The sequence below is a fragment of the Labrus bergylta genome, chromosome 9 (genome assembly GCF_963930695.1).
Source record: "Labrus bergylta chromosome 9, fLabBer1.1, whole genome shotgun sequence".
Taxonomy (NCBI): domain Eukaryota; kingdom Metazoa; phylum Chordata; class Actinopteri; order Labriformes; family Labridae; genus Labrus; species Labrus bergylta.
The window spans coordinates 28,260,963-28,287,940 of record NC_089203.1 but is presented as its reverse complement, the minus strand read 5'-3'; the positions used below and the strand labels follow the sequence as shown (position 1 = coordinate 28,287,940).

At 42.5% G+C, this 26,978-nt stretch overlaps 1 protein-coding gene across 14 annotated transcripts in view; it reads left to right on the top strand.

Moving 5' to 3' along the window:
- Nucleotides 1–26,978, top strand: part of rapgef2b (Rap guanine nucleotide exchange factor 2b) — a 127,067-nt gene that overhangs the window by 67,030 nt on the left and 33,059 nt on the right. For 8 of the 14 annotated variants that reach the window (XR_010666917.1, XR_010666912.1, XR_010666915.1 and 5 more), the window contains 2 exons: nucleotides 21–188; nucleotides 8,008–8,025. Coding sequence is in view for 2 of the 14 variants with exons in the window: in XM_065959002.1 (XP_065815074.1) it covers nucleotides 21–188; nucleotides 8,008–8,025 (186 nt within the window). In the remaining 12 variants the exon portion in view is untranslated. Of the gene's footprint in view, nucleotides 1–20; nucleotides 189–8,007; nucleotides 8,026–16,828; nucleotides 17,504–26,978 lie in introns of those variants that run through there. The other 6 variants (XR_010666918.1, XR_010666916.1, XR_010666914.1 and 3 more) reach the window with 4 other exon arrangements.

Sequence of the window (26,978 nt, the reverse complement as noted above, 5' to 3'; positions counted from 1 at the left end):
TCCTCCCTGTCATTTTGCAGGTGGACTATATGGATGAAAATGAGGAGTACTTTCAGCGGCAAGCCTCGCACAGACAGTCCCGCCGGCGCTTTAGGAAGATCAACCAGAAAGGGGAGCGACAGACGATCATCGACACCGTGGATCCGTACCCGACCGGAAAGCCGCCCATAGCCCGGGGATACCACACGGTGAGTCTCACACTACACTTTCTTTTTCTCCAGCTCTGTGTTTATACCATCGCTGCTGTGCATCGCTGTGTGCATCGCTGTGTGCATCGCTGTGTGCATCGCTGTGTGCATCGCTCCAGAGGCGGCTCAGTGTCGTCTCTGCTCCTTCTTTAGAGAATCTGTTGTGCAGACTGTAGCTCTGAGATTTGTGTTTCCTCCTCTGATCCTCTGATGCTCTAAGTTTTTGTTGTTTGACGTCTTGTGTCCTGGGAAAGAGCACCCTTAGAGTTTGTGTCCTCTAAATCTTCACACTGGGCTTTCCTCTCTTTGGTGATGAATTGCTGTTTCCCCTTTCTTAGTGTAAAACTTTCTACATGTTGGTATAGTTTGTAGCTCCTGTGTGTGATTGTACTCTCTCTGTAATCAGTTAGTAGTCTGGTTAATCATCCTTAATGCTGCTGTTGTCTGTGCTTTACCGTCTCCCCTCAAAAGCTTGTGTGTTTGTGTTTATTTAGATATCAGAATATTCTTTTGATTAATGTGTTTAGCCCTTTTTATACTGAATCTGCTGCTGATCACACTCCTTTTAAAGTCACCACTAAAGTACCTATCTTTAGTTGTCTCCTCTATATGTCATGATGCATATAGAGGCTCTGAAATGACACTTTTCAAAAGTACGTTTTTCTCTTTGATGATCACTCAACCAAGAAAACGAGCCGGTAACTTGTGATGTTTTTAAATGGATTCTTACCTACAGCTGAGAGATCTAGACCCTCAGGTCGGAGCTGAATGTCAAAAGTTGCAAAAGTAAACAACAACGCTCTGCTTACTCCAAGTTCTGCCCACCTTTCTGCAATATTAGACTCCTCCTTCTGAAGAGCTCTGCATCCTCCAGCCTGTTTATCAGACTCCTAAAGTTTAGTTTAGTTTATTTGCACATTCTTTGAAAGAAGAGTCAAGCAAATAAAAAATAAAAAATAAAACACATGTTTGGTGAGGTAGAAACCCATGAGGGGCTTATCTCAAAACATCACCTTACAAAGTTCAAATAAAATACAGTAAAAATAACAAAGTAAGAATATTTACTGTCACAAATAAAATGTACCCCAATTGAAAGTTACATACAAACATTGAAAACATAAAAATAGAGCAAAACGGGACATACAGTATGTCGACAATATCACAAAATCAGGACTATTCACTACAAATGGAAACCCACCTTCATTGTACTGAACACACATTGACATGATGTGCTAGCAGTCATACTCTGTATATGATGTATTTAAAGAACTGCAAAGCACCACGTCTCCCATCTCAAATACAGCAGGAATAACAAGAACACATTTCAGCACATTTAATATCTGTCCGTCCACTTTTGTAAGACAGTCGTTTCCAGTGTAGATTTTGATAGTTTTAAAAAGTTAGAAAACTCTCACTGTGTGTCAAACGAGTTTTCTTAAGAGATGTTAAAGTCAGCGCTTTAAAATTCAGACTCTGGTAGAAAATGTCAGATTCTGAATTAAAGGGGAGCATCATGACTCTTACAGCTGTTGTGTTTATGGACGTTTTTCAGCGACAATACTTTCAAAACGTTGGAGGCTAAAACACATCAGTAACCTTGATATTTTGGAGAATAGTTTGCTGCTCTGAGGTCGTGAAGTCTCGTGCAATAACAGCACCGTATTTGAGTAAGACTATTGACTTTTATTCATGTGTAGGGATTCGACTCCAGGAGAGGAAGAGTTTCCCCCCTCTGTGCTTTTCTTTCCCTGGGAATAGGAAGCAAAGCATTTTCACACTAATGATGCAAATACCCAGCATGCAGTTCTTACACACAGCTTTTCCCTTTCTGCACAACTTCACTGCATTCCCTTCATTCCTGACGCTCCCACGAGGGTTCTGTCAGTGTACCCGGCTCTTCTTCAAAAAAAAAAAAAAGAAGGGAAAAATGCAGCAAACGTCATATCCCCCCTGCCTCCCTTCATCCAGCCCCACCCTGATTTCTAAATATAGACTCTGTGTTTTACTTTCAAAAGACCGCACTGAACTTTCTCATGGCCCGACATCTCCCGTCACACACTCGACTCTCCTCTCCTCGCTCTAGCGCAGTTCCTGTGGGAAGGGATGGAGCTGGTGCCATGGCAACCAGCAGTCCCAAATGGGCTCTGCTCGAGTGCACTTAGAAGTACAGTATAGGGAAGGGAGCTAAGTTAGCATGAGCGCAGTGTGCTGCTGTGCTGCTGCTGCTGCTGCTGCTGCTGCTGACAGAGGGGTGGAGGAGAGCAGAGCGACACACCAGCTGAATCTGGGCGGATGCTAAGCCGACATAGCAAGCTAATCTCCAGCGTTTTAAGCATGCCAGGCAGCGCTCAGTCTTTCCTCCATCACACCCCGAGGCGTATTTAGGAGGCGAGAAATGCACCGAGGAGAAACTTGGGATTGAAGAAAAGGAAAATCTCTGCAGCAGGCAAGGCTTTTATTCAGCTTAGTCACTCCTATGAAGGCAAAGTGATGCTAGGTGCAGAAACACCAGGGGAGCCACTGAACTGAAGGTTTACATGTGGAAATATAGGGTTGAAGATGTGTTAATCTGTAAGGCTGGAGATGTTTATTTTAACAGCGGGGAAATCTTACTCTTAGTTTTTGTCTTAAAAAATGATAAAAGACTACAAAAATGTCTTTCACAGTTTAGCAGAGGCTTTAACTCTTTGCTTTGTCCGACCAAAGCTCTCAGGCTGAGATTGTAATTTACACAGAAAGTGATCCTGACTGTGAGAAGCTAGAGACAGCTGTTTTCAGGTTTTTTGCTCGATAGATGACTTTAGTTAATAATTGATGTTGAACAAATGTTGTGTAATTTATCAGATGTTTCAGCTCTTATCAGCCACATTGGTTTAATCTCACAAACTGAGCAGTGTTGGCCGAGCATGCTACCTCTCAAAACTGTGTTGTGGCAAAATGTCTGATATTTCCCCTCAGTCTAAGAATTCTCACAGATAGGCAAAACAAGGAGAACTCAAAATGCAAACTTAAAAATCCAAGTTGACAGTACTTTTGGTTTTCGGTGTCTGGTGTTTATGTTTTATACTTTTCCATTATTAATGATGCATGTATATGTAAGCAGTGTTTTAATGTTGTGGCTGCTATAGGCTAACGTTTAGCTGCACAGTTTGCTTTGTTAGAAAAGTGAAACACATCTCATCATTTATTCAAAAAGCTATCGCGAACACTCAAGCTAAGATGTAAAGACAACGAAGTGAAACGATTGGCTATTTGAGGACGAGCTTTTCACTGAAACATTAAGAATATGATTACAGGTTTTTCAGGTTATGTTTTTGTTGTAGTGAAAAGGGGAGTGTATGATATGCACAGCGGGACATATGATGTATGTCAATGTCAGACCTCCACGCTCAGTGCTGCGCTAAGTCCTGAAATAGCTAATGTTTGCCAATGTCAATCATTGTTGGCGGGAGATTGTTGTTTAAGTCCAAGGTCTCATGCTCGATCCCCACAGTGGGCAGAGTGTCTGTGAACAGCTGTTGTCCCCCGAGCCACGCTCTGAACACACTCAGTCATTGTACGTTCCTCTGGAGAGTGCCAATTTAATACCTCAAATAAAGATGTAATGCTAACCCAGGAGTGGGACTCCCACTGGGACTGCTGACGCACACACACACACACACACACACACACACACACACACACAGATCCCCCGGCCCCCCTCAACCCTCCACCAGCAGCATCTGAAGCAGAGCTATTATCTGTATGAAGTGAGGAGTATCGGGTGAAAAGGGTTCAAACACAATTCAAGTTCTTCATTGAACGTGTGAATCCAGAGTCTGGCCTCAGCAGCCACATTATTCATGCAGATTAATGAGTTCCTCTAGATCTGTTTGGACAATTTCTATAAATCAGACGACTTCAAATTATCTCGGAATTAATAGCACATAGACTGTTCTATTAGCTTACTGCATTAAGAGTCAATCAGTCTATCAGTCCTCCCCCTGTCTGTACAATTCACAGATGAATAGATGAACAATTAACCATCAAATTTGAAGAGCGCTCAAACAGCTAGTTACCATCACCAAGGCTTATTGTGGTTCAGAATCAGAATCAGGTTTTATTGCCAAGTACATTTACACATAGAAGGAATCTGACTTGGTGTATTGGTGCTAAACAATTAACAAGGAGATAAAGCAGAACTAGAAACAACTTAAATAATACAGAATAAGAAGATATTACAATATATAAAATAGAATTTAAAAATGTCAAATATAAGATATAAAAATAAATGAAAATAAACTGAGAAAAAATCTTAGTGTGTGTAACTACTCATCCACAGATTTGGTGCAAACAGTCGGATGTGGCTCAGGCTCAAAATCTGCCAATAGTCTCATGTCCGCTGAGATGATCTAAACGTTCTGCTGCGTGTCAACAGGTCTGACGCTTTAGAACTACAGCAGTGGCTCTAAATCTGCAAAGTTTCTAATGACAGTAGGAAGTGCCTATGGCGCCAAATAGACTGTAGAATCTCCCCAGCGTCTTTGAGATTACAAACAGAACTCCACCATCAGATATGAAGGTCCAGTCTAAAAATGTGTTTTTGAAGCCGCCATCCAAACTGAAGGAACTTGATTATTATTTGTGTGTTGTATGATTTATAATTCAGTCATTGTGTTCATGTTTGACACTTCAGTGGTTACGACAGCATTATTGTGCCCTGAACTAATCAATACAAGACAAGTCAATACCATCGTCAATATGTACAAGAGACCCGGAGCAGCTAATGTCAAGCCCCCGCTTTAACAGCCTGATCATACAAATATGTAGATTAAGGAGTTTTTCTTATCTATTGGTTGAAAACACTTTTATTTGGGTGCTTTTCTTCTACCTCTGGCGCAGTAAGATGACCGTTCTTTATAGCGCCTATAAGGGAGAACAGCCGCCATGGGCACAGCGGCCAGCATGGAGCAGGAGAAAACCAGCGATTCTTCATAAGTTCTTCATAATTCATTGCAGAGTTCAACCTGAGATTTTGCCTTTTTTCTGTGTGGTGTAGACTTCATCACATTAATGTGTTTGTGTTGCCGATGGAGGGGTTTTGTGTTTCAAGCTCCCTCCAGCCTCACAGACCACACTGACCTTTACAATATTTCTAAGGTGAAAGATGGCCGCTTTGGCTTCACTTCTGAGGCGCCGCTCTGATTTATCATCAAAGTGAGAGACCACACGTAGTACCGAAGATTAAAAAACCTCTCCTTTGATTTAAACTATGATGTAAGAGCGTCCTCCATCTCTGAGAACAGAAAAAAGCCAAGCTGTGTTTCTGTGTCTCTGAAGGATGTTAGGTTCTTACTCCATGATGTCACGTTTCACTTTAGGAGTGTCGCTGATTCTCTGACGCTCAGGTCCAGGAAGTATAACCCAGAAGATAGACACAGAAAATGAAGTTTCATTTTCCATAGATGTGCACTGGTTGAAATGCAGGCTGTGAAAGAGGACAGTGTTTAGGATCTGTGTGCTCGGAGAGGAGAGTTAACCTTGTTCAGGATGGACACTGCTTATTTCCAGCATCTCTCCCTCCCTTTCTCAAACACACACACACACACACACACACACACACACACACACACACACACACACTTGATCTTTCCATATTCTCCCTTGCTAAATCTCATAATCCCCATTTCTCAGTTTCTCTCCGTTTTGCACTTTATCTCACACTCTATCTCTTTCTTTCCATCTCTCACTCAGACACTTCCTTTTTGGTTTTGTGCAGATTCTGTCCGTCTTCATGAACTGATATGAAATGTTTATGTGGCTGCCAGAAGCGCTACACCCCTGATTTTTTTTATCAATAACACCTTATGATAATTCCCCATATCTCTTTAACCCTTTGTCCTTTTTTTTAATTTGAACTCTCGCTCGTCTTGCACATCACTCTCAGAGCAGATGAGTAATATTTCCCCCTCTGGGTTTTTACTCAGTGACCAGCAGGGCATCAAAGGCACCAAACAGCTGTTCTATAATTATACAAGCGGCAGGAGGCAGACAATCAATACCCCCTTTTTACTCGCTCCTTCCACCCGGGCGGCCCTGGCGGTTAGCGAGGTCGCCCCTTGTAATCAGAAGGTCGCAGGTTTTAATCCCTGCTGCAGCCGAAGTGTCCGTCAGACATCATGTGCTCTGCTGGAGTGTCCTTGATCGTGACATTGCTCACTCATATCTGACTTCTAATGCTTTAGGTATATACGGAGGAGGAGGAGGAGGAGGAGGAGGAAGATTCCCTGGTCAGTTTCTCACACAAATATATGTTTTAGAGGTCTGAAGTATAAAATGGTAACTGCCCAGAAAGTGTGTTGAGATGACTTTGAGACAAAGGATCCAAGTACTTAGTAAATGATTCTACAGTTTGCTTAAGGAATTCATTTTTCCTCATGTGCAATAGGGCTGTAGGGGTCGGACTATGGCGGCGGCGTCCTCTCAGTTTATGTCACTAAAAGTTTTGTGCTGCAATTTAGCACAAATGCATTTAATGTGGTACCAACTTCATTCATTTTGTAAACTTAAGAAGTTTACCAAGTTCAGTACCCAACCTTCGTGCTGGGAAGGAGAGGTGGGGGATTCATATCTTCTTTAAATGCCTTCTGTCTCACCTTATGCTTTTTGCAGACAACCCCTTGGAGCAAGCGACTTGCTAATCAGTCGCTAACTGCTAAGTGCTAATGCTAGCTTAACTCAGTAGGATGCCAAATGGAGCAGCAAGAAATTCAGCCAGTCTCACAGATGACTGGAGGAGATCCTGAAGTTTGTACAATATTCAAAAATAGACTTTAGAAATAGAGATTCTGAATCGAATCACGACCGAAGAATCAAAATGGAATCGAACCGGGAGGCACCCAAAGATTCCCAACCCGACTGGGTAGCTTGACAACACAGCTTCACTCTGCACAAACTAGGAAGTTTCATATTTGCACATTAGCTTACAATTTCAACATCTCTCTAAACAGAATAGTTTGATCATCAGGGGCCGAGTTTGAGGTGTGCTCTTTGAATTTAAGAGAAGCTCATTCTTTACCTGAGCTTCCTCATCCTCCTCTCCGGTGTGTGAGGTCAATGCACCAAAGGTTTTTAGAGTTCATTCTGAAAAGATGAAGCGATTTTAAAAACCACTGCACATAGCAGCGTATAATTGGAGTCTTATTGTGTGTTAGGGAGGTCGAAAAAAATGTCCCACAGTGGTAATGAGGAGGTTTTTTTAGAAGTGAACCTGATCTGCTCAGTAATCTGAAGGCATGCTCCAATGGAAAAAAAAGTTGTGTGTGTGCAAGCCAGGATAATAATGTGTGTGTGTGTGTGTGTGTGTGTGTGTCTGTGTGTGTGTGTGTGTTCTTCTACCTGTCCTTGAAAAATAAGAGCTCAAGAGAAAGTTTAATTTTCACCTTGAAACATTCATTAATGTGCTGAGTCTTCGAAGAATGAGAAAGAGATCTCAGGGAGGTTGAAAGAATCTTTCAGGTGAAACATTTTCACATCACCTTGAGGAGTCACTCGTTCCTATCGAATAACGTTTAACTCAGAACAAAAAAAAACAAGAGAAGCGAATCATAGTTTTATTCTCGCTGGGAAAAAAGTTCTGCAAAGTTAAAAAAAAAAAAAAAGTTTTGAACAAGTTCTGTTTCTGTCTAACATGGAGTTTTTTTTCTTCTCTCAGTTTTGGTGTGTTTTTAACACGTCTGTGCAGCTGTCACTCACTTCCTCTACTCAAGAGTGGCATGTTTGATAACTTTTCATCTCCTCTTCTTCTCTCCATTGCTCTCTCCTTAAACCTGGCTCCCAGGAATGCAATAAACCTCAGGTACCGTATCTACCAACAATGTTTGTCTGTTGTGTTTACTAAATGTGAATATGTGTGTGTGTGTCCTGCTTTTCTCTCCTAGCTGTCTTGTGTTTGTGTTTCTGCTGCAGGTTTTTTTTATCTGTGTCTGTTTCCCATTTGTCGTATCTCGAGCTGCTGCTCCACTTCCTTAATAAATACCTTCCATTGCTGATAAAGACGCTTTTATTGTGTTACCACATCATCATCGACAGCAACAACGTGGATTGAATTATTTTACAATCCGGCTCTGGTCTGTGTTCTGCTTCTGTGCATATCATGCTGCTTTTCATCTGGAGAGTTAGCACGCCTGGATGAGAACGGACCTCATCACGACGCTAGGTGATGACAGAGGGATGATAAAGATCACTGTGGTGCAGCTTTACGGGGCCTGTAAACTGAGATAATGGTGACAATTTAGCTGATTGAGGTGCACCCTATCTCAAACTGGGTGCCTCTCTGCTGATGCGCTTGATAATGGTATTGAGTGTCTTTAGGCTCTATGTGGATTATTATTATCCCTGCTATGTGTGTGTGGGTGTGGCTCTGCTGGGTTTTGACAATCTACTAATGGTTCATGTGTGAAGTGTTTGATTATGATGGCGTTGTATGCTCGACCAAATGAATACACCATATGTTGTGCATAAAAAAAAAACAAGGCATTACCGCCCCCCCGTCCCCCCGTCCCCCCCAAGATCAGCCTGGAACAAGTCAGTTTTGTATCAAAGCTCAGTATTTCTCATCATGGAGTCATGTGGTGTCCAGGAGAGAGGGGGAAATGTACAGCGAGAAAGAGGTTGAAAAGATCAGAGCTCAAGGTGTGTTGAGTCAGTCAGACCTGCTGCTGAGAAACGAGAGAGTGAGGGGGGATGAAGGGGGGGGAGAGAGAGAACAAACCTGCCACTCTTCAGCAGGCTATTTTTAGAGCGGGTCCTTTGTGACAACCAGCTCTGCTTCAGCTGTGCAGGTACAAAAGCATCACTTCTGAATAGACGTTGTAGAAGAAGTGCTGCGGTGCAACAAGAAACGCTTCATTGTACTTTTTTTTTTTTTTGCTCCTCTCACCTCCTGCATTCCTTCATCTTTGGGTGTGTTCGGAATCATGCACAAAATATGTTCAGTTAAATATAATGTGTTAAAAATATCTATACACAACGTTTTCTTAATGAAACAGAAAGGACCATACTAGTGTCAAGAACGCCAAGTAGCTATATCTTTAAGACGCGTATTTGCCTGAAAAACAGTCAGTATCCCCCCAAAATGAAATGTTCCATGACTTGAATTTAACCTTTTAATTGCTCGCACTTTTAACTTTATAAACCTTTATTTCCACACTTGCCAATTCATTTTCTGACCATTAACCGCTCCACTGATTTACTTATTTTTCCACCTTCAAATCTCTGAATTATTTTCAAATCAGAACCGACATGAACGGCTGAGAATATTTAAGAAAAGATGCAACAGTTCACTTATTTTCCACGGTATGTAAAGCCATAAATGTGCAGTTTCGTTATCAGTTAGTGCGTCTTAGTTTGTTCATCGAAATGGCCATCAATGACACACTTTTATTTTCCCCCATGCCACGACACACCAAAAGCAACATCTGTGTTTCTAGTTTATTAATAGACCGAATTGTCAGACGCTCTCCTTTTGATGGAAATGGAGCAGATATTTTGGGGAGTGTGCGCACACACAGTCGATAATCCAGCTGCCTTTTGTTGCGAGCGAGTGAGGAAAATGAGCCACTCATTTTACAACGAGGCTGCGGTTTAATTTCTCAACCAGAGTTACAGAACAAGCTTCCTGACATTTGATGAGTTCTGACATTCAAAGACCTTTTTTTGAACATTGAGTGTTTTTCAGAGAAAGGCTCGACAGATGACATTTATTTCATGGTAATGAAGAGGATAACAAAGTGCGCTGTTATTGTTGTGTTTGTGTGTGTCGCTTAAATCAGAACAAAAAGAATCCCATCTAAACAATTCAGAGCAGGCGTGTTGGATGCGTTCAGCACGGGGCGGCTGTTGAGACAGCGCTGCAGGCGGCAGGAGAAACTGCAGATACTGACAACGGTGCTTAATGTGCTCGTCTTGTTTTCTTACGGGTCACAATGTGTTCTGAACGAGTCTAAAAATATCATCTGTTGAGCTTCATGTTGGGTGCACAGTCCCCTTGATGAATCCTAATGATGATGAGAAGAACACGATGAAAGACTGCGATCAAACTCATCTGGAATCCAGACATTAAAAAAAAACCACTTTAATTACACCTTCACAAAATATTGTATTTAAACGCCTTTAAGACTGGATTATAAGTGATATTAGCCATCAGCAGACAGGAGTCCAATCTATAATACAACCATTTGATGCCATGATATGAAACTGCACACTGTGGTGATTAGTTCAGCCATTAAAAAGTCATATACATGTACTTCCTCCTCACCCACAGGAGCAGTTACTCCTCACCCACGGATCACTTTCTGTGCTGACACACCTTTCAACAAATCACCCAATAAAAGCAGATTAAATCCCGATGTAATGACCTCCTGTCTCTTCAAGGAAATATCAGTCTCTCTCTTCCTGTAACCTACTGTCTCTCTTCTTCGTCTTTTACTCTTTGTGTGGCTTGATTCCCACTTGGCGGTACATTCAGTAATTATATCCAGCGAGCTTAATTGAGGTTAAGGTCCTTCTTCTTCTTATGTGCTGGATTTCATTCTTAATGATTTTCAGATATTGTAATAACACAACTCAACAACAACAGAGAAGGTGTTTCTCTTTTAAGGCCTACATTTCCCTTAAAGTGGAAACAGAGCTGTTTAAGTCATGCATGTAGTCTGAGTTTATGAAGAGGGATGATGGGTGTCAGATAGCCTGGTGGAAAGCGTGTCCTGTGCTCCATGTGCGGGGGGCGATCGTCCTCCAAGCGAGTCGCCTGTGGTCGACTCTCTGCTCTCCGTATGTCATTCCATACTTTCTCATCCGTTTCTCCGACTCTACTCACTGTCCTGTCTCTGAGTACAGGCACAAAAAAGGAGATGTGAGTCTGTACATCTGTCCGCCATATTAGCCCACACTGACATATCTCAGTGACTATTGGACCATATGAAATGTTGTGTGGATGTTGAGTCCACAAAGAAGAAGAAGAAAGCTGCTTAAGTTGGGGATTGCCTCTCTGTGCATGTTCTGTTTGCTCTCGCTCAGCAGTTCATGGAAGGATTGTCTTGAAAACTGCTCATGATCTTTTTTTATCCCCTCACTATTGACGAGTACCTCCTACTGTACAACCCAACTTCAACACATCCAAACTATCCCTTCATTTGAGCTCCATCACAACACAATCAAAGGCAGCTTCAGGTTAAAATGTCTACTGAGTAATTCAGTGGTTCTCAACTGGTCGGGTCTCAGGACCAACTACTCCTTTATGAAAAATGGCGACATAAATTTCTTACATTTCTCAATCAATCTGTTTTATTAGTGAAAAATGCTGCAGTTCGGATCTTGGGCGGCACAAAGAAGCTGAATGAAACAAACACGTTTTTAAAAAGCGCTTCATCGATTTTTTGACAGCGTTTTTTCTTCCAGGCACACATTTCCCGACCCACTGAGAACAGCTCCGCGACCCACTTTTAGAGCACTGGTGTAGGTCATACCAAATGTTAGCATGCTAACATGTGAAGCTAAAGACATAGGGCCTTCGATGGCCCTCGATGCCGAACATCAGTTCACTCCAGTTGTTTCCTGAAGTTAATACTTAGCTCAAATGTCCGTTCTCTGATGTGGAATGGAAAGGAAGAGGAACATTGGGCAAGAGCCAGAGAGGACACTGACACCATTATTTCAGACGTTAAAGACTTCCAGTTCATAACTAACAGTAAGTCTGTAATTTCATCCGGAAACGTTGAGTTACTTATCAACTCCTGCCTCACTTTCCAGCAGTTCAGTGTTGACACTTATTCTCCAGGAGTGTCCCTCTTCATTCTCCTGAGTGATTTATTCACCTTGTAGCAGGTGCGGGGGCACCACAGATGTCCCCCCCCCGAACCTGCAGGTGTAATCTTTTTCAACGTGACTTGGCTTGCCTGTGTTTCCACCAAATGATCTCCAGAGCAGCGTGCCGGTGTGTCAGGAACAGCTCGATAAATGAAAGAATCCCTCGGGGCTGCAGCGACTATATGAAAATGTAGTCTTCTTTATTAGATCGTCTTTCTCGTTTTCTAACAATGCTATTTAGAGCGCCGCGGTAACGGGACAGACGTGGAGGATTAATGCGCCGAGCTGGCAGTCAGGAGAGCGCTGCTCTACATGAGCCGTTCTTGTTGGCTCACAAACGCAATCAGAAGCACAAAGATAGACACGGATCAATGACTCAGAGTATGTTCAGTTTGATCCTCTACCAGTCGCTGTGCGTCTGGGAGCAGTCATGTGTCCTGGCTTCCTGAGCTACAGACTGATAAAACGACCAGATATAATTGTTGCTTGTCAAGTAAGACATGGGGACGGATTTTCTTTGACTTTGACTTTTGATGCTTTGGATTCATGACTGGAATATTTTACTGGCTGTAAGGTCTGAAATATCCTCTTCTATGCTTTACAAAAAACCCTTATGAAAATGTCATTCTTAAGCCTGATAACCGTGGTAACCGTGGTAACCCTGGTAACCCTGGTGGACCCTTTTCAGACCGCCAAATAAAAAGACCAGAACTACCAAGTTATTGTCAGACTAAAAAGAATTGTCTCTGATGTATCTGTGCCACAGATCTCTAGAGCTATAGTCACTTCATGGAGCCATGCATTGGGTAGGATGAATTCATTCACATAGTTTTACAATCAAAGGTATGTTGTTGTGATGCTCACCAGACTCAGAAAATAAAGACCCAAATAATGAAAAAATTATTCACTCCTTTGCTCTCTCCTTCAGAAAACTACACTGAAAGGAGATTTTGGCACATTTTCTTTGGGCGCTACTAGGGCTGGGAGATATGGACCAAAACTCATATCTTAATATTGTTTAGCTGAATGGTGATACTCGATATGGATATGTATTTTATTAACAGTGAAAACACATGGAAAATAAACTACCTGTTTGTGAATTTAAAAAGTAATATTATAAAATAAAAATGTTTCTTAAATACAATAAAAGAGAGAGAGGAGGAGCAGGGTGAAGAGGGACAGACAGTCAGTCATCATCAGTGAGATGAGAGGTGACCCAGTCCCTCTGTAACGTTATTTTAATGCAACATAAACTATATCAATATCGTCTTACCCTATATCTTGTTTGAAAATATATCGATACATCTTAAAAACTCGATATCTTCTCCAGCCCTAGGCGCTACCCACTCATATAGCTGTGTTGCTCATTCCACAAATTAACAATCCTTACAAGTTAAACCTCGTTGTAAAGGTGACTAATCAGGCTTTCCAACAATATATAATACAACACCAATTAGTTTTATTAATGGGGCAAAAATGATTGTCTGAAATAACTTTTTTCTGAGGAGTTTATTTAGCTTCATTTTTTTTATTTTTTAAATGAATTAAACTTCAGATTTGTGATCAGACATGCTCCCTTTGTGATCAGAACACCAAAGAGAGAGGAGGAAAACATCTCAGAAAGGTTTTGAGAGAAAGGTCACTGCTTTGTTGGGTTTTAGAACTTTTCAAGGGAATTATTTGAATTCAATTATTTTGAGGAGTGAAAAAACAGATTGAACAGTTGATCATTTCAGTCACTTTCTTCATCAAGACCTTTTGGAAAGTCTCTTTTATTTACTCTAATTAATTTCACAAGTGCTGTGATGTTTTAAAGAGAAACGTGTCAGGGTGGTTGTGCATGTGATGCTGGTTTGGACCGGAGCCTCAGACGTGCAGTCCAGATGTGACACTGTTTGTTTGTTTGTTTGTTTGTTCATGTTTTTGGCTGCTTGTGAATATGCATTGTACTTTTTTTTACAAGCTTGTGTTCTCTTGTATTCAACAGCCTGCTGAAAAGACTGCAATATAATCATTTGAATGCAGAAAATTGCTGTTTGTTCGCTCTGCAAGTCTCGTTGACTTACGACTTCTGGTTCATTATTTTGTATAAACTGCAAAGAATGTATAAGAAGTGAAAGGAGGTCGATGTCTGGACACTTGTCTGTGTGCGTCTGTGTGTGTGTGTGTTTGTGCTTTGAGTGTGTCATCCAGCGGTGGAATGAGGTTTTTTATTGGCAAACACATCACATGGCCTTCCCTTATAAATGCTTGGAAGCGTTTTGCAGCCATGCCGGGGGAGTTCACAGAGTGTTTACAAATGGCACACTAGGCCCCTCCCCCTCCCTCCTCCACATCATGCATTTAGCACACTCTGAGATTGAGCACGAGTGCATTATTATGTTATCCTCAAGTGGTGTTTTTCACGTCACTGTCACACTCGCCGCAAAAATCGATGCTCCCTCGCCGCTCTGCGTTCACATTTAGCTCGTGATTAGTCAGGGGAAAAAAAAAAAGATTAATTGGCTTGTTTGTTCCTAGAAAGCTTTAAAAAACAAAAAAGAAGGGGGGTTGATGTAGGATAGGTTGATATTCCCAGGACGCAGCCCCCGTTGCTGCGGTGATGTAATGATGCCCCGGTCCCCCCTCCCCCCCCCCCCCCCCGGCGATTGACTGAGACGTTAATGATCGGGGCCGTACAGCAAAGCACCTGAGCTTTTTGTGTTGTTGTGATACATTACATCATGGCCGAGGGCAGGAGAGGTGATGTCATTCCGGGTCTCCAGCCTCCCTCCCTCCTCTCCTCCCACTCAGCCTCCCCCCCCGCCCCACCGCCCACCCCCCGCTACTTTGACTGGAGCAGCTCCAACACCAGCGAGTAGTTCTGTGCTGCTTTCTAGGCATTGTCTGAGGCAGAGCAGGCGGGCTCTGATAACAAAAAGCTTCAACTGACCACACAAAAAAAACAAAAACATAATTTTGTCAGATCCTTTATTAGCTGTATGAGAAACTTTGCATTTTTGTGTGCACTGAACTTAGAGGGATGAGACTCAGAACATTACGATCTAATTATATAAATGTCAATAAAACAGAGCAGCAACTAAAGCCTGTTTACATTTATTATTTTCTTATCATTTAATATTTTTCATCCTGCAAAAGGAAGAAGATATCTGGTTTTGTAAAACGACAGAATACAAACCCATGTATTGAAATATTTTGATAAAAAGGCTGTCAGTCTTCAAAATGGTTGTTTTTCTTCCCCGTCAATCATCTAAGTGCTGAAACTACAGATTAGTCTTTCATTTTTTCTTGATATTCAACATATTGCATTTTTAAAGCGTTTTGTTGTACTGCGCTAAAAACAGTTTCCATTTATTATTTCCCAAAACATCAAAGTAGCAAGGAAATAAAATAGGATGGAAGCAAATGATTGACAGGTCAAACATGTCAACGATTATGTATGACAGAGTGACAAATCTAGAAAAATAAAAGTTCAATTCTGCTTCTTTGAGATGACACCTCTCTTCCTCTGCTGTAGATAAAGTGTTGATAATGGCGGCATTGTGTGAAGCCCCTTTGTGTCGTGGTTTTGTGATCTGAATGGCTGATTGTCTTTATGAACTGTATCAGCTCCGTTGTTTATTCTCTATGTTGGCCTTTAAGCGGCCATTGTTCCCTCAGATGTGTTTTTGTCATTTAAAGCCAGTCGTCATATCTCTGTCTGTCAGGAGACCTTCATATATGCATCCAATATCCTGAGTCTCTGGAGGCAAGAGCCTGAACACACACACAGACACAGACACACACACACACACACACACACACACACTTCCCCTCTTGCCCTCGCTCTCAGAAAGCTGGATGTGTGTTGTGTGTTCGTTGGTGACGCTGCTGCTTATTGTAGTACAGCTGAGTGAAGGTGAAGTGGCAGTCTATTGCCACTTTTACACACACACACACACACACACACACACACACAATACACCCCCCCCCTTCATCTCGCCGTGTCTCGCTGCCTCTGTCGCCACAGCAACTGAAAGCCCTGGAGGGTGTGTAGGGGGGCTGGGTGGGGGTGTGGAGGGGGGGAGGGCGGGCTGGTGCTCTCCCAGTTGCTATTCCAGCTGAGTGACAGTGACACAGTGACATCACTGCTGCCATTTTTTCCTACTCCTCTTTCTCCTCTCTAACAAAAAACGATGCTCCTCCCTCTCTCTCTCTCTCTCTCTCTTTTGCTCCTTTTCTAAAAAACCCCAAAACAAACAGATGCTCCTCTTTCTCTCCGCCCGTGCATCTTTTACTCTCACTTTCTCAAGAGGAAGTGCTGCTGTCTCCGTTTTCTGTCTTCCCCGCCCAGGAAATCGCTTTCCTCCACTCGGTTACCATGCCAACCGGCTCCAGCCCTCTCGGTCTTGTGCTGAAGTGAGCGTGATAATGGCATTACTCCCACTGTGCTCCTCTCCTCCCCTGCATCCCTCCATCCATCTACACCTGTCTATCTATCCATCTACCCTTTTGGTTTATTCTTCCTCCAACCTTTTCTGTCATCTCTTCATCCTCACTTTCATTTTCTCATCCACCCTCCTTCTTCCTCCTCTTCTTTTTTGCGCTGGGGGGGGGTTGTAAACCCCCCCCCCCGTCCAGAGGAGCACAGCCACAGTGGCTCTGCTCCTACAACATCACTGTCTGGCAGGGAGGAGGTCTTAACCCCCCAACCCCCCAACAACCCCTACCTCCTCCAGCACCGCCACCATCCCCCTCCCCTCCTCCACCCCCTGACACACATCCACCCCCCCCCCCCCTGCTCCCGTTACAAACAAACCGCTGGGTTTAACGTACAGTAGTGTCTCGGTGGAGGCTGCAGGCGTCTCGGTCTTCAAATAACGTAATGGTGCGTAAAGGCGGTGTGTAGCTTTGCTTTGGGCAGAGGGAGGGGAGATAGACAGACAGAGAGAGAGAGAGAGATAGAGAGGAGAGGAGAGGAGAGGCGGAGGGAACAAACGTGAGTGAAAGTGTTGTCAGCCATTTTTCTCATCTTTTTTTGTTTTGTTGCTGCTGCTTTATTATCGGCGCTCCGGCTGGAGATGTGATTGTCAATCGAAGCTGGCTCGTCTTAGCTTGGATAAAAAAAAAAGGGAATATATTCCCCTCTCTCCACCTCCTCCTCCTTCTCTTCTCTGTGGGCTTAACATATTTCTGCGGGGAGGCAGGAATACACGCAGGAAGCTGGTGTTGGTTTGGAGAATCTAATCAGGCCAAGAAACAGCGGATACTCCCCAAAACTGTCAAGCCGCCGCCGCCAGCTGAGGGAGGGGAGAGAGGAGGAGAGGAGGGCGGCTCGGCGGCTCGGATGGAGATGGGGGTCCGTGCCATGGCGTAGAGCAAGGTCCGGGGGATGTTAGGATTTTGAACCCGGTGAACATATTTTCATTATGAAACCATTAGCAGCATCAGACAGCAATGGAGTCCCGAGCCAGCAAGATAAAACCCCGGTAAGTAGCCTCATCGACGTGCACCGTTTTCGCTTCTTTTTTTTTTCACCCCCCTCCCTCTTTTTTTTTATGACCCATAGATATGATTACCGTCCGTGTGTAATGGATGTGCATCGGATTTCTATCGAGCCCCCCCCTCAATAAGATGAATGAACGCAGCAGGGCAGGTCCAAGGACAAGACAGAAAACCCCCCAAAACGAGCTCCACCATGAGGCTGCTTGTCGCCCCGGTGGAGCCTCCGATGTGTGTCAGTGTGTTGTACTAGAACACGGCCGCCATGTGCTCGCTGTCAGTCGCGACACACACAATCTTTAAAACTCAGACAGAATAATGTGTTGATAAAACATCGTGACTAATGTTCAGAACTTAAAAAAAAAAAAAAAAAAAGAAAGCCCAAGGTCAATATGTGTACTTTAAATGACTGTAGAGGTGTAATAGTGATTGTCTCTTAAAGGCACACACACACACACACACACACACACACACACACACACACACACACACACACGCACACGCACACACATCCAGCGGCGCAGATGTTGTGTATGTTTTACGACTTGATGGCTCTGCCCTCATTATGTTTTTACGACACACTTAAGTGGCAATATTTGATTGTAGGTCCTGTAAGATGTGCCCATGTAATTAACTTCACCAGGTGTCATTTGCAGAAGAGGAAAACAATGTGTACAAGCAGTAAAATCAGGGTTGGTTGGACAGGAGGTGATGTCATGTGCAGAGATACATTCAGTTACCCCCCCCCCCCCCCCCCCCCCACACACACACCTTTTAACCTCTACGAGATGTTACAGCCGCAGTAGCATGTCATTATTAGTTGCAGAAAATGCCTTGAAGGAGATATTTTTTGGCGTTTTTGTAACTCAAGATGAACACCAGCTGTAGTAGGGCTGGGAAATACAAAGAGTTTTTAAGCTATATCGATATATTTTCAAACAAGATATAGGGTAAGACGATATGGATATAGTGTATGTTTCATTAAAATAACGTTACAGAGGTGTCAGGTCACCTCTCATCTCACTGATGATGACTGACTGTCTGTCCCTCTTCACCCTGCTCCTCCTCTCTCTCTCTTTTATTGTATTTAAGAAACATTTTTATTTTATAATATTACTTTTTAAATTCACAAACAGGTAGTTTATTTTCACTGTTAATGAAATACATATCCATATATATCGAGTATCGCCATTCAGCTAAACAATATTGAGACATGAGTTTTGGTCCATATCGCCCGGCCCTAAACTGGAGTACTAGTCTGACTCCTCCGGTGTAGATTTTGCTGGTGGTGCTGTCCGTGGTGCTGGAGGCAGCCCTGCGTGCAGCTCGTGCAGACACTCTCGAGGCTCGAGCTGATCTGCACTTGAACGGTAAACGGATTGATCGTCTGTCAGCGCCGCTGGTATCACTCACACAGCGGGACCACACACACACACTCACACTCACACACACACACACATGGAGAGGCAGGGCTGTGCATCACTCTGATGGACATTTCTTGGATCGCAGAGCACATATGCCAAATGAAAAAAATCCCCTTAATATTCCTATAATAGTCATAGATGTGTCATTGTTGATGAAATATGAACATCCACCTCCACTCACAGTGCAGCTTCTCTCAGGGATGCTTTATGGCATGAAGAGGTCTCACATATCGAACGTTTCACATATAAAACTACATAATAATTACACTTTTGAACAAGTGTAATGACTGAAACATGTGTTTTCTAAACTCTAAGGAATGCTTTGTTAGTTTGCAACATCTCTGCATTTATATGTGAAATATGCAGCCAAAGGAAACCCTCCAGTGTGGATAACAATGTTTCCTTTTATCACTCTGTGATTTAAAGGGGTGATAAAACTACACACAGTTTAGTGCTCAATTGTAGGCTATTTGAGGTTCAAAATACCCACTATCACTTTCAGCATTTACTAATATGATGCACATCGACTGCAGTATATATGAGACAAGCTGCCATTTGAGTAAAGCTTTTTATCAACTATGTATCTCTCAAATCTTGCCCTCTAAAAATGTACCATTGTTACTTTTGAAAAGGAAAAAGCAAAGCTTGATACACGCTGTCAAGTAGTACACATCATTAAAACTCATTCATTTGTTGTTGGCAGGATGGTTAAGTTTCCACAGCCAGAAATATGATTGAAACATATGCACCTCCAGTTAGACGAAGAACAAGCCAAGAGCCAGAAAGTTAACACAACTGGCAATTATGTAAAACACAGACAAACATGAATGCAATAATCAGTGTTTGGCTCGTTGTGTAATGTGCTATCTTTCAGCATGTGGAAGTTATTTACATATTACGAACCCTGGGAAGAATGGATATCATTATTCTAATGTTTCTTTTTTTGGTCTTTAGACGAGTACGTTCACATACCATGTCTCTTTCTGCTTTCATTTTCGACCCTCCTTGGCCCTCCATTTGGTTTTTATGTTTTCTTATGTTTTTAGCATACAAATTGAGCCTTGTGTAAATATTCATTAAGCCCAGCAGGAAACCCACCTCAGGTAGAGTCAATAACAGCCAGTTGATCTTATTACAGTAATGACATCATCACTGTGGTATAGGCCCATGGCCATTCACTGCTATATGTGAAATTCCCTAATTACTCATCTTTCCTCTGGAGAGCCGGGATTTCCATTCTTACAGCGGCACTTTATCTTTACAGCAACAAGGCAACGTGTTGACTTACAGACCTCACGGTACAATTCATCTGGATTTATTGGGTTGTTATGGACGTTTATGGCTTTATCTTTTGGCGATAGCTTGGCCATGAATGAAGCGTCTTTATCTTAGGACATTTTATGGGGAAAAAATGATTTAGCCTTGCTGGGCTTGGATAATAAATCAGATCGGAATTGTAGCTGGGGACTAAGCACCAGTATACCACACATATAGAAATGGCTTACCCTGCCTCTGTTATGCTTGTTTATGTTGAACTTTTACCATTCTTAAGACAGAAGATGAGCTTACTTTATACCTAGAATAACACCAGGGACAACAATGTTTGTGACAGCAGGGTAAGGGGACAGTTAGTCCTCATCGTAACCAGTCACATCCTCCCTTTTTTTTTATGCTTTATTTTTATTTTGTTGTTTTACAAACACAGAACAAGTGAGGACTAGGGCAAGACAGTATGAATAAATCAAATACAAGAATGTGAAAGGCACCGGTACAGTACATAATGGATGGTACACTCTAATGAAACAAGATTTATTTAGGAGTCTTTATCTTTGTATAAATCCTGTTTTCTCCAACATTCTTCTCCCTTCTCCTTTTGAAGTCGCAGGACAAAAGTCTTTTTTTTTTTTCCATAAAGCTGATGGAAGCCAACATTTAGTAATCGCTTTTTTAACTTGCCACCATAAGAATCTTTTAAAAGGTATATGTCCTTTTTACCAAGACCTTCAGGAGTTTTTCGGAGGCAGAGGGATGCACATCCTCACTTTTAACTGCTGGCTCATGTGGCACAGACTGGTGAAACTGTTACCAGGGAGGGGAAACCCCAGAGACTATATAAGGCCCATTTAATCGGACACCCTTCTGAGAGGGTTTTTAATCTCTTGATCCGCCGTGCTCTGGAAAGAGAGACGCCGCCACCATGGAACGGGGGAAACTCTGGGATGTTCTTACTGTCTCTTAGCCTTCAACATTGGCAGCTCTCCTTTTTTTTAGTAGAAAAAGTTAAAACATTAAAAGTGTTTGGAAAAGTGTTTGGAAAAGTGATGCAGCGTTAGGCTCAGCAAAACCAACATTTTTAAATTAAATTGAAGGCTGTGGGGTTTTTTTTTTTTTTTAGGACTTTGTAATGCTATGCTCATTATTGATGGTTGCATTTCTGGACTTGGCCACCCATACATCCGGTTTAGAAGAATGGATTCACCCTCTGCACACACAAGGCTGTATATTAGATTGAGAGGCAGCCAGCGCTTCCACACAGGGGCTTCCACCCAGCAATCTAGGTCATTAGGTCTACAATGTAATTCAAAGGAGCGCCACATCTGCTCGCATGTAAGGCAGAACCGGGTGTTGTGGCTCGAGCATTAAAGCGATGCATAATCCTCCTGTGACAGCTGATTGTTAGCGTTTTTGAGCTTGCGGTTCTGCAGGAATCACATCATTTATTCGCAGCAGAGAGCTAGGAGCAGAGGGTTGCAGAGAGGCGTTTTATCAGGTAGGAGAATAATCACAATTTCATGCTTTATTATCACCAACAGACTATTGGATGCTTGCACAGCTTCTGCAAAATCGATGTGGGGTTAACGATGCGTCGCACATGTATTGGCGGGTCTTTACGCAACTGATTGGAAAAAAGCTTAATGAGTGTGTGTCGGTATTGTTGTCCTGGCGTCCATCTTGGCCCAGTAGCTCGCATGCCATCGGTCCAGAGAGGTCAATGGACCACATGCTTATAGACTGAATGGAGCCTGGCTTATTGACCAACAGACGGATGACCCAAATGAGCGGAGAGAAAGGATTAAGTGTTTATTATCCTCTCCCTTTATCCCTCTTTCCCGCCCTCCCTTTATCTATCTGTCTCTTTCCAGGGGGGGAGGGGCTTGTAGTGTATTTGAGCTTTCTAGCTGGTTGAGGAAACCAGTTGCGACTTTATTATTATTGACATGTAGACCACTAGGCCATATCGACGACTCCACATGACCGGACTTGTACTCTTAGTAATGAGAATATTCAATTATTTCTGCCTCTGTGCACTTCATTCATTAAATATATTGAACTCGATGCAGAGGTGAGCTTTGATCCCAACATGGCAGGATTGTTTTACTCCTCACTATTCTTTTATATTCTCAAAGTTAAGGGCAGGTGATCGTTTCTGACTTCTCACTGGTCATCCCCAAGCCCATTTATAGTTTCTCATAAGAGCACAATTTACAGCCTCATTCTGCATCAACATATACAACTACTAGAGCCAATTACAAGTCACATACTAAACAATGTATCTGAATTCATGTGCAATAAATTCCCTACTTACTCTAGAATGAATATGTACTCAATGGAGGGTGATTCTTGTGTGGTTACCTCGTAGTTGGAGAATATATCCATGCAGAGAAAGTCATTAGAAAGTGCTCTTAATGACACTATGAGGCATTCTTATAAGCAACTATTTAGCATGAAGTATATTGGCATTAATTGAAGTGTAACCCATGTTTCTTTAAAGGCTTTGCACAAACATATACTCTCAATTTATAGAACAAATGAAACAGCTTGGCACCGTGGTTTTCAGAAACTGGTGCCTGTATGAAGCAGACTCTTAGCCTTTGATGAATGCACATTTCTTCATTGAAAATGTACAGCAGCAGGGCTGTGACTCAGAATAAACCACAACGTCGGTGTTCTTTATAAACGGAGGGACACGTAACCCAGGGCAACGGAGAAGCTCATTCAGGCTGTATGGAGCTTAGGGCAACACGGATATTTCTGGTTTGTTTGATCAGTTAATTGGTTTTGGTCTTGGAGTTGTTGACCGTAGCTAATAGTAAAGACGGAGTATAGTCCTTTATTGTTCGTGTTTATGACATCAGACATTTATATTTTGAGCTTATGTTATTATTCGTGCCTCACTGCGATCTAGTCGTGCCAATTTTCTGGCTGCAAACCAAATTTTCCTTCAGGTTAACATCAAAGTTGAATCCACTACGCTCTCACTACAGATGTCCTGTAATAAAAATAAATGGCCGCAGTGGTAGCTCCAACATAACTACATAACTTCACTTCTGAGGATCGTATTACATCAGAGTGATTTACTGCGCTATAATCCCTCTTGGTCCCAGAAGTCATGAGAAGGAAATGTGATGAGGCTTTATCTCCTCGCAGATACAACCAGACAAAGAGATTCGTCAAGCTAACACAATAACGTCCGGGCTGGTAATAATGATATCGAGGAAGTCAGCTGGAGGCGGTCAGAGTGAGATGAGGGGATGGGAAATAACAGCCTGGGGGGTGGGGGGTGGGGGGTTAGAGACTGACTGGACCCTCCGGTGGACCATTTTAGTTAGTGCAGTCATCCAGATAATTAAACGTGATGGCAATCTTTGACATAGTGCGGTCACACATCACACCTCAGTGCCACCAGAGCTCTAATGTCTCGCTCTCACTCTCTGTCATTGACACATAATGGAGCTTTTTGAATAGATATACGTCCTATTTTCTTTTCCAATTTTCACCCAACAAACCGTCCAGAAAGGTCTCTAAATGTCTCGCCATACCTTCTGCTAAATCACTTCATCACCACATCACTTTCAAGCTCTCCACTGTGGCTCCGTCTCAAAGAGGCAGATCATGAATATTGAGTCAAAAGTAGTCTCCAATATTCCACGGCGATAACGCTGGCAACCGGGAAAAAAACAACACTTTTGGTGCCTTTTCCAAAACTCTTTAATTAAGCGTTAAAGCAGATGAGCGCTTCAAAAGCCGCGACGACGACGAGCGTTTTTCTAAGAGCACGTTCAAGAGCAGCTGACAACTCAAATCCATTTAATTGCAAATGAACTTCCTCAAAATGTGTTGCTATCCAATCTATTCCATTTGTCATCCAAGTGGGACTTCACTGTCTCGTGGCTGTTGAGGCAGATTTCCAAAAAAAAAAAAAAAAAGTCACCCGAGGCAGCGTGGTTGTTTACAGCGCAAAGCGACACCCGGTGCTTCAGAGAGCCTTTTACCACCTCGAGGAGGAGACGAGCTAAAAGCACCGGCAAGTGGCTGCACGTCCAGTGTCACACCTACAGCAGGATTAACACCGGGACAAACATGCGTCTTTTCCCTTTCAATTTCACACTCTGACCTTTTCCTGACATGTAGCAAAGCTGGGTTAAAAGTTTTTAACTTTTCAAACCATTGTACATAATATATAATTCAACATCATGTCCCCTCTCCACATCAACATCTGAAACCATTCAACTCCTAAAACTCCCTCTGTAGATGTTTACATCCAGCTCTAGTAGCACAAGACGAATGAGGTCACCTCGTTAAATCAGCCATATTTGACATTTTGGTGTAAAAAATGTTTTATTAATGAGGATCCTCCACTGCCAGAAATGGAGGTTGGAAGCGGCTCAGAGCGACCTCCCCGCTGAGTATCAAATATATATTGGTAAATAAAACATCTGGCTATAAAATATTCACGCGTATAGACCCTGTGAACCAATGTACGCTGTTTGATGACTTTTATAATTCACCCCTCTGGCGTTCCAGTTAGAAATAATAAGGTACAATTCAAATAAATCCTTATACTTTTAAAACGATATTTCAAATGTCAGGGGGAAACAGTTTTATTTGATCGACATCTACAGATGGTAAATTAACCACATGTTGATATATTTGATGTAAAGGGAACTGGAAGTGTTGATGCCTGATACAGAACTGAAAAGGACTGTGCACTAAAGTGAGTTAAATGATTGTTTGATACAGCAATTATGTTCTCAGTTTAGAAATAACTTTACCCTAATAACTAAAGACTCTACAGTTCTACAATTCACTTAGCAGACGCTTTGATCCAAAGCGACGTACATCAGAGAGTAAGTACAACACAAGCAAGGATCTAGAAAAAAGGGAACAATGTCAGTAAGAGCAAACGATCAGCTTTGAGTCTGATTGGACACACAGGTGCTGACAGGAAGTGACCAGAGGCAAAGCACAACATTGAGGGCAGTTCTTGAGAGCTCTAATCAGTATAGAAACCATCTTATAAGTCGTCGTTATCAAACAAAAACCATCGTCATTACCATCATCATCATCAATAATATGGAGACCATCATCATTAAGTTAGTAGGTATTCATGAAAGAGCTGGCTCTTTAGCTTTTTCTTAAAGGTGCAGAGGGACTCTGCAGATCACATGGAGTATAGATGACTATATAGATGTGGCTCAGGTGGTAGAGTCGGTCGTCTCTCAACTGGAAGGTCGGGGGTTCGATCCCCATCTCCTGCAGCCACATGTCCGATGTGAGGCAAGACACTTAACCCCAAGTTGCTCATGCTGCTTTGTTGGCGGTGTTTGAATGGGATTAGTTACTTCTACGTCTCAATATCAGCCTCTACCATCAGTGTGTGAATGTGTCGGTGTGACCTGCGGTTTAAAAGAGCTTTGAGTAGTCAGAAGACCAGAAAATAAATATACAAGCTCAAGTCCATTTACAATAAAATAAAACTAAAAATAACTGCTATTAGTCTGTTTTATGTCAGAAAGAAAGTCTGGAAATAGCGTGAGAAGATGTCCGACATTTGTACTTCATACTGGAACATTAATCGATAGTGAAGTGTCCGAGTAACCGATCACTTTGAGCTTCACTTCAGTACGTACATCACATCATTTTGTTCAGATAAACTCTCAAACTGTGGCTGTACGAACTCCCGTACTTGTTTTCGTTTTATTCACCCGTCAGCAGGGGGCTTTCCTGGTGTATTTTACATTTCGGGGTCATCTCCATAGAGAAGTGGGTCGGCTCATTTACTATAAGTTTTAATTACAGCGGGGGCTTCCTGCTACTTTATACAGCATGAATTACTCAGAGGGGTTCCCCCCCCCCTCCTCCCTCCCCCCTCCATTACTGCTTGGTGTTCATTTAGGTTATTCCAGTTGCCTGCTTTAATTAGGGAGTTTCCTTAATGTATGCACGGCTTCCTGTTGGTTTTTCTTCGCTCAGTGCACACAGCAGCTAACTGCTAATATCAGAAGCTGTCGGAAATATGGAACCGAAGATTTACATTTTCAATCTGTCGCGGTAACGTCATCAGTTACAGACTTTGAGGGTCACTTCAGCTGTCAAAATGTGTCCCGACTTTTTGATAACGGACACATTAGAGGAACAGCAGAGGCAAGGAGACATTTTTCATTGATTCCTTGATTGAAACAAAATGTAAATTTCTGCCTTTGTCTTTTGCCTAGAAAAGTTGAGCAGTTATTGACATTGTCCTGTTAGCATTGCTTTATCTTAGCTGTGGAATAAAGACAGATTATCTTTGGTATTCACGAGGGGAACATTGTGTGTGAGGTTTTTTTGGGGGGGTACTTTCTTATTAAAATTAAAAATCCAAATATTTTTTGTATTTTTTTGTACAAAACACATAAAGAAGACGTTGGGTTCAGTCCGTCATCAAGGATTACTGTGTTTCACTATTAAAGTTAGAATAAATAGGGGCGCTGGTAGCATAGTGGTTAGAGCGAGTGCCCCGTGTATAGAGGTTGTAGTCCTCCAAGCGGGTGGCCTGGGTTCGATTCCGACCTGTGGCTCCTTTTCCACATGCCATTCCCAACTCTCTCTCTCTCCCTGTGATTTCTGACTCTATCCTCTAAAAGCGTAAAAAGCTCCAAAATAAAGCTTCAAAAAAAAAGAAAAAGAAAGAACTAACTGAAGCCGGCGTAGAGAAGAAGCTCTCCTTCCACTTTATTTGTTCGTAGTCACATTGGAGAATGAAACGCCGTTAAGT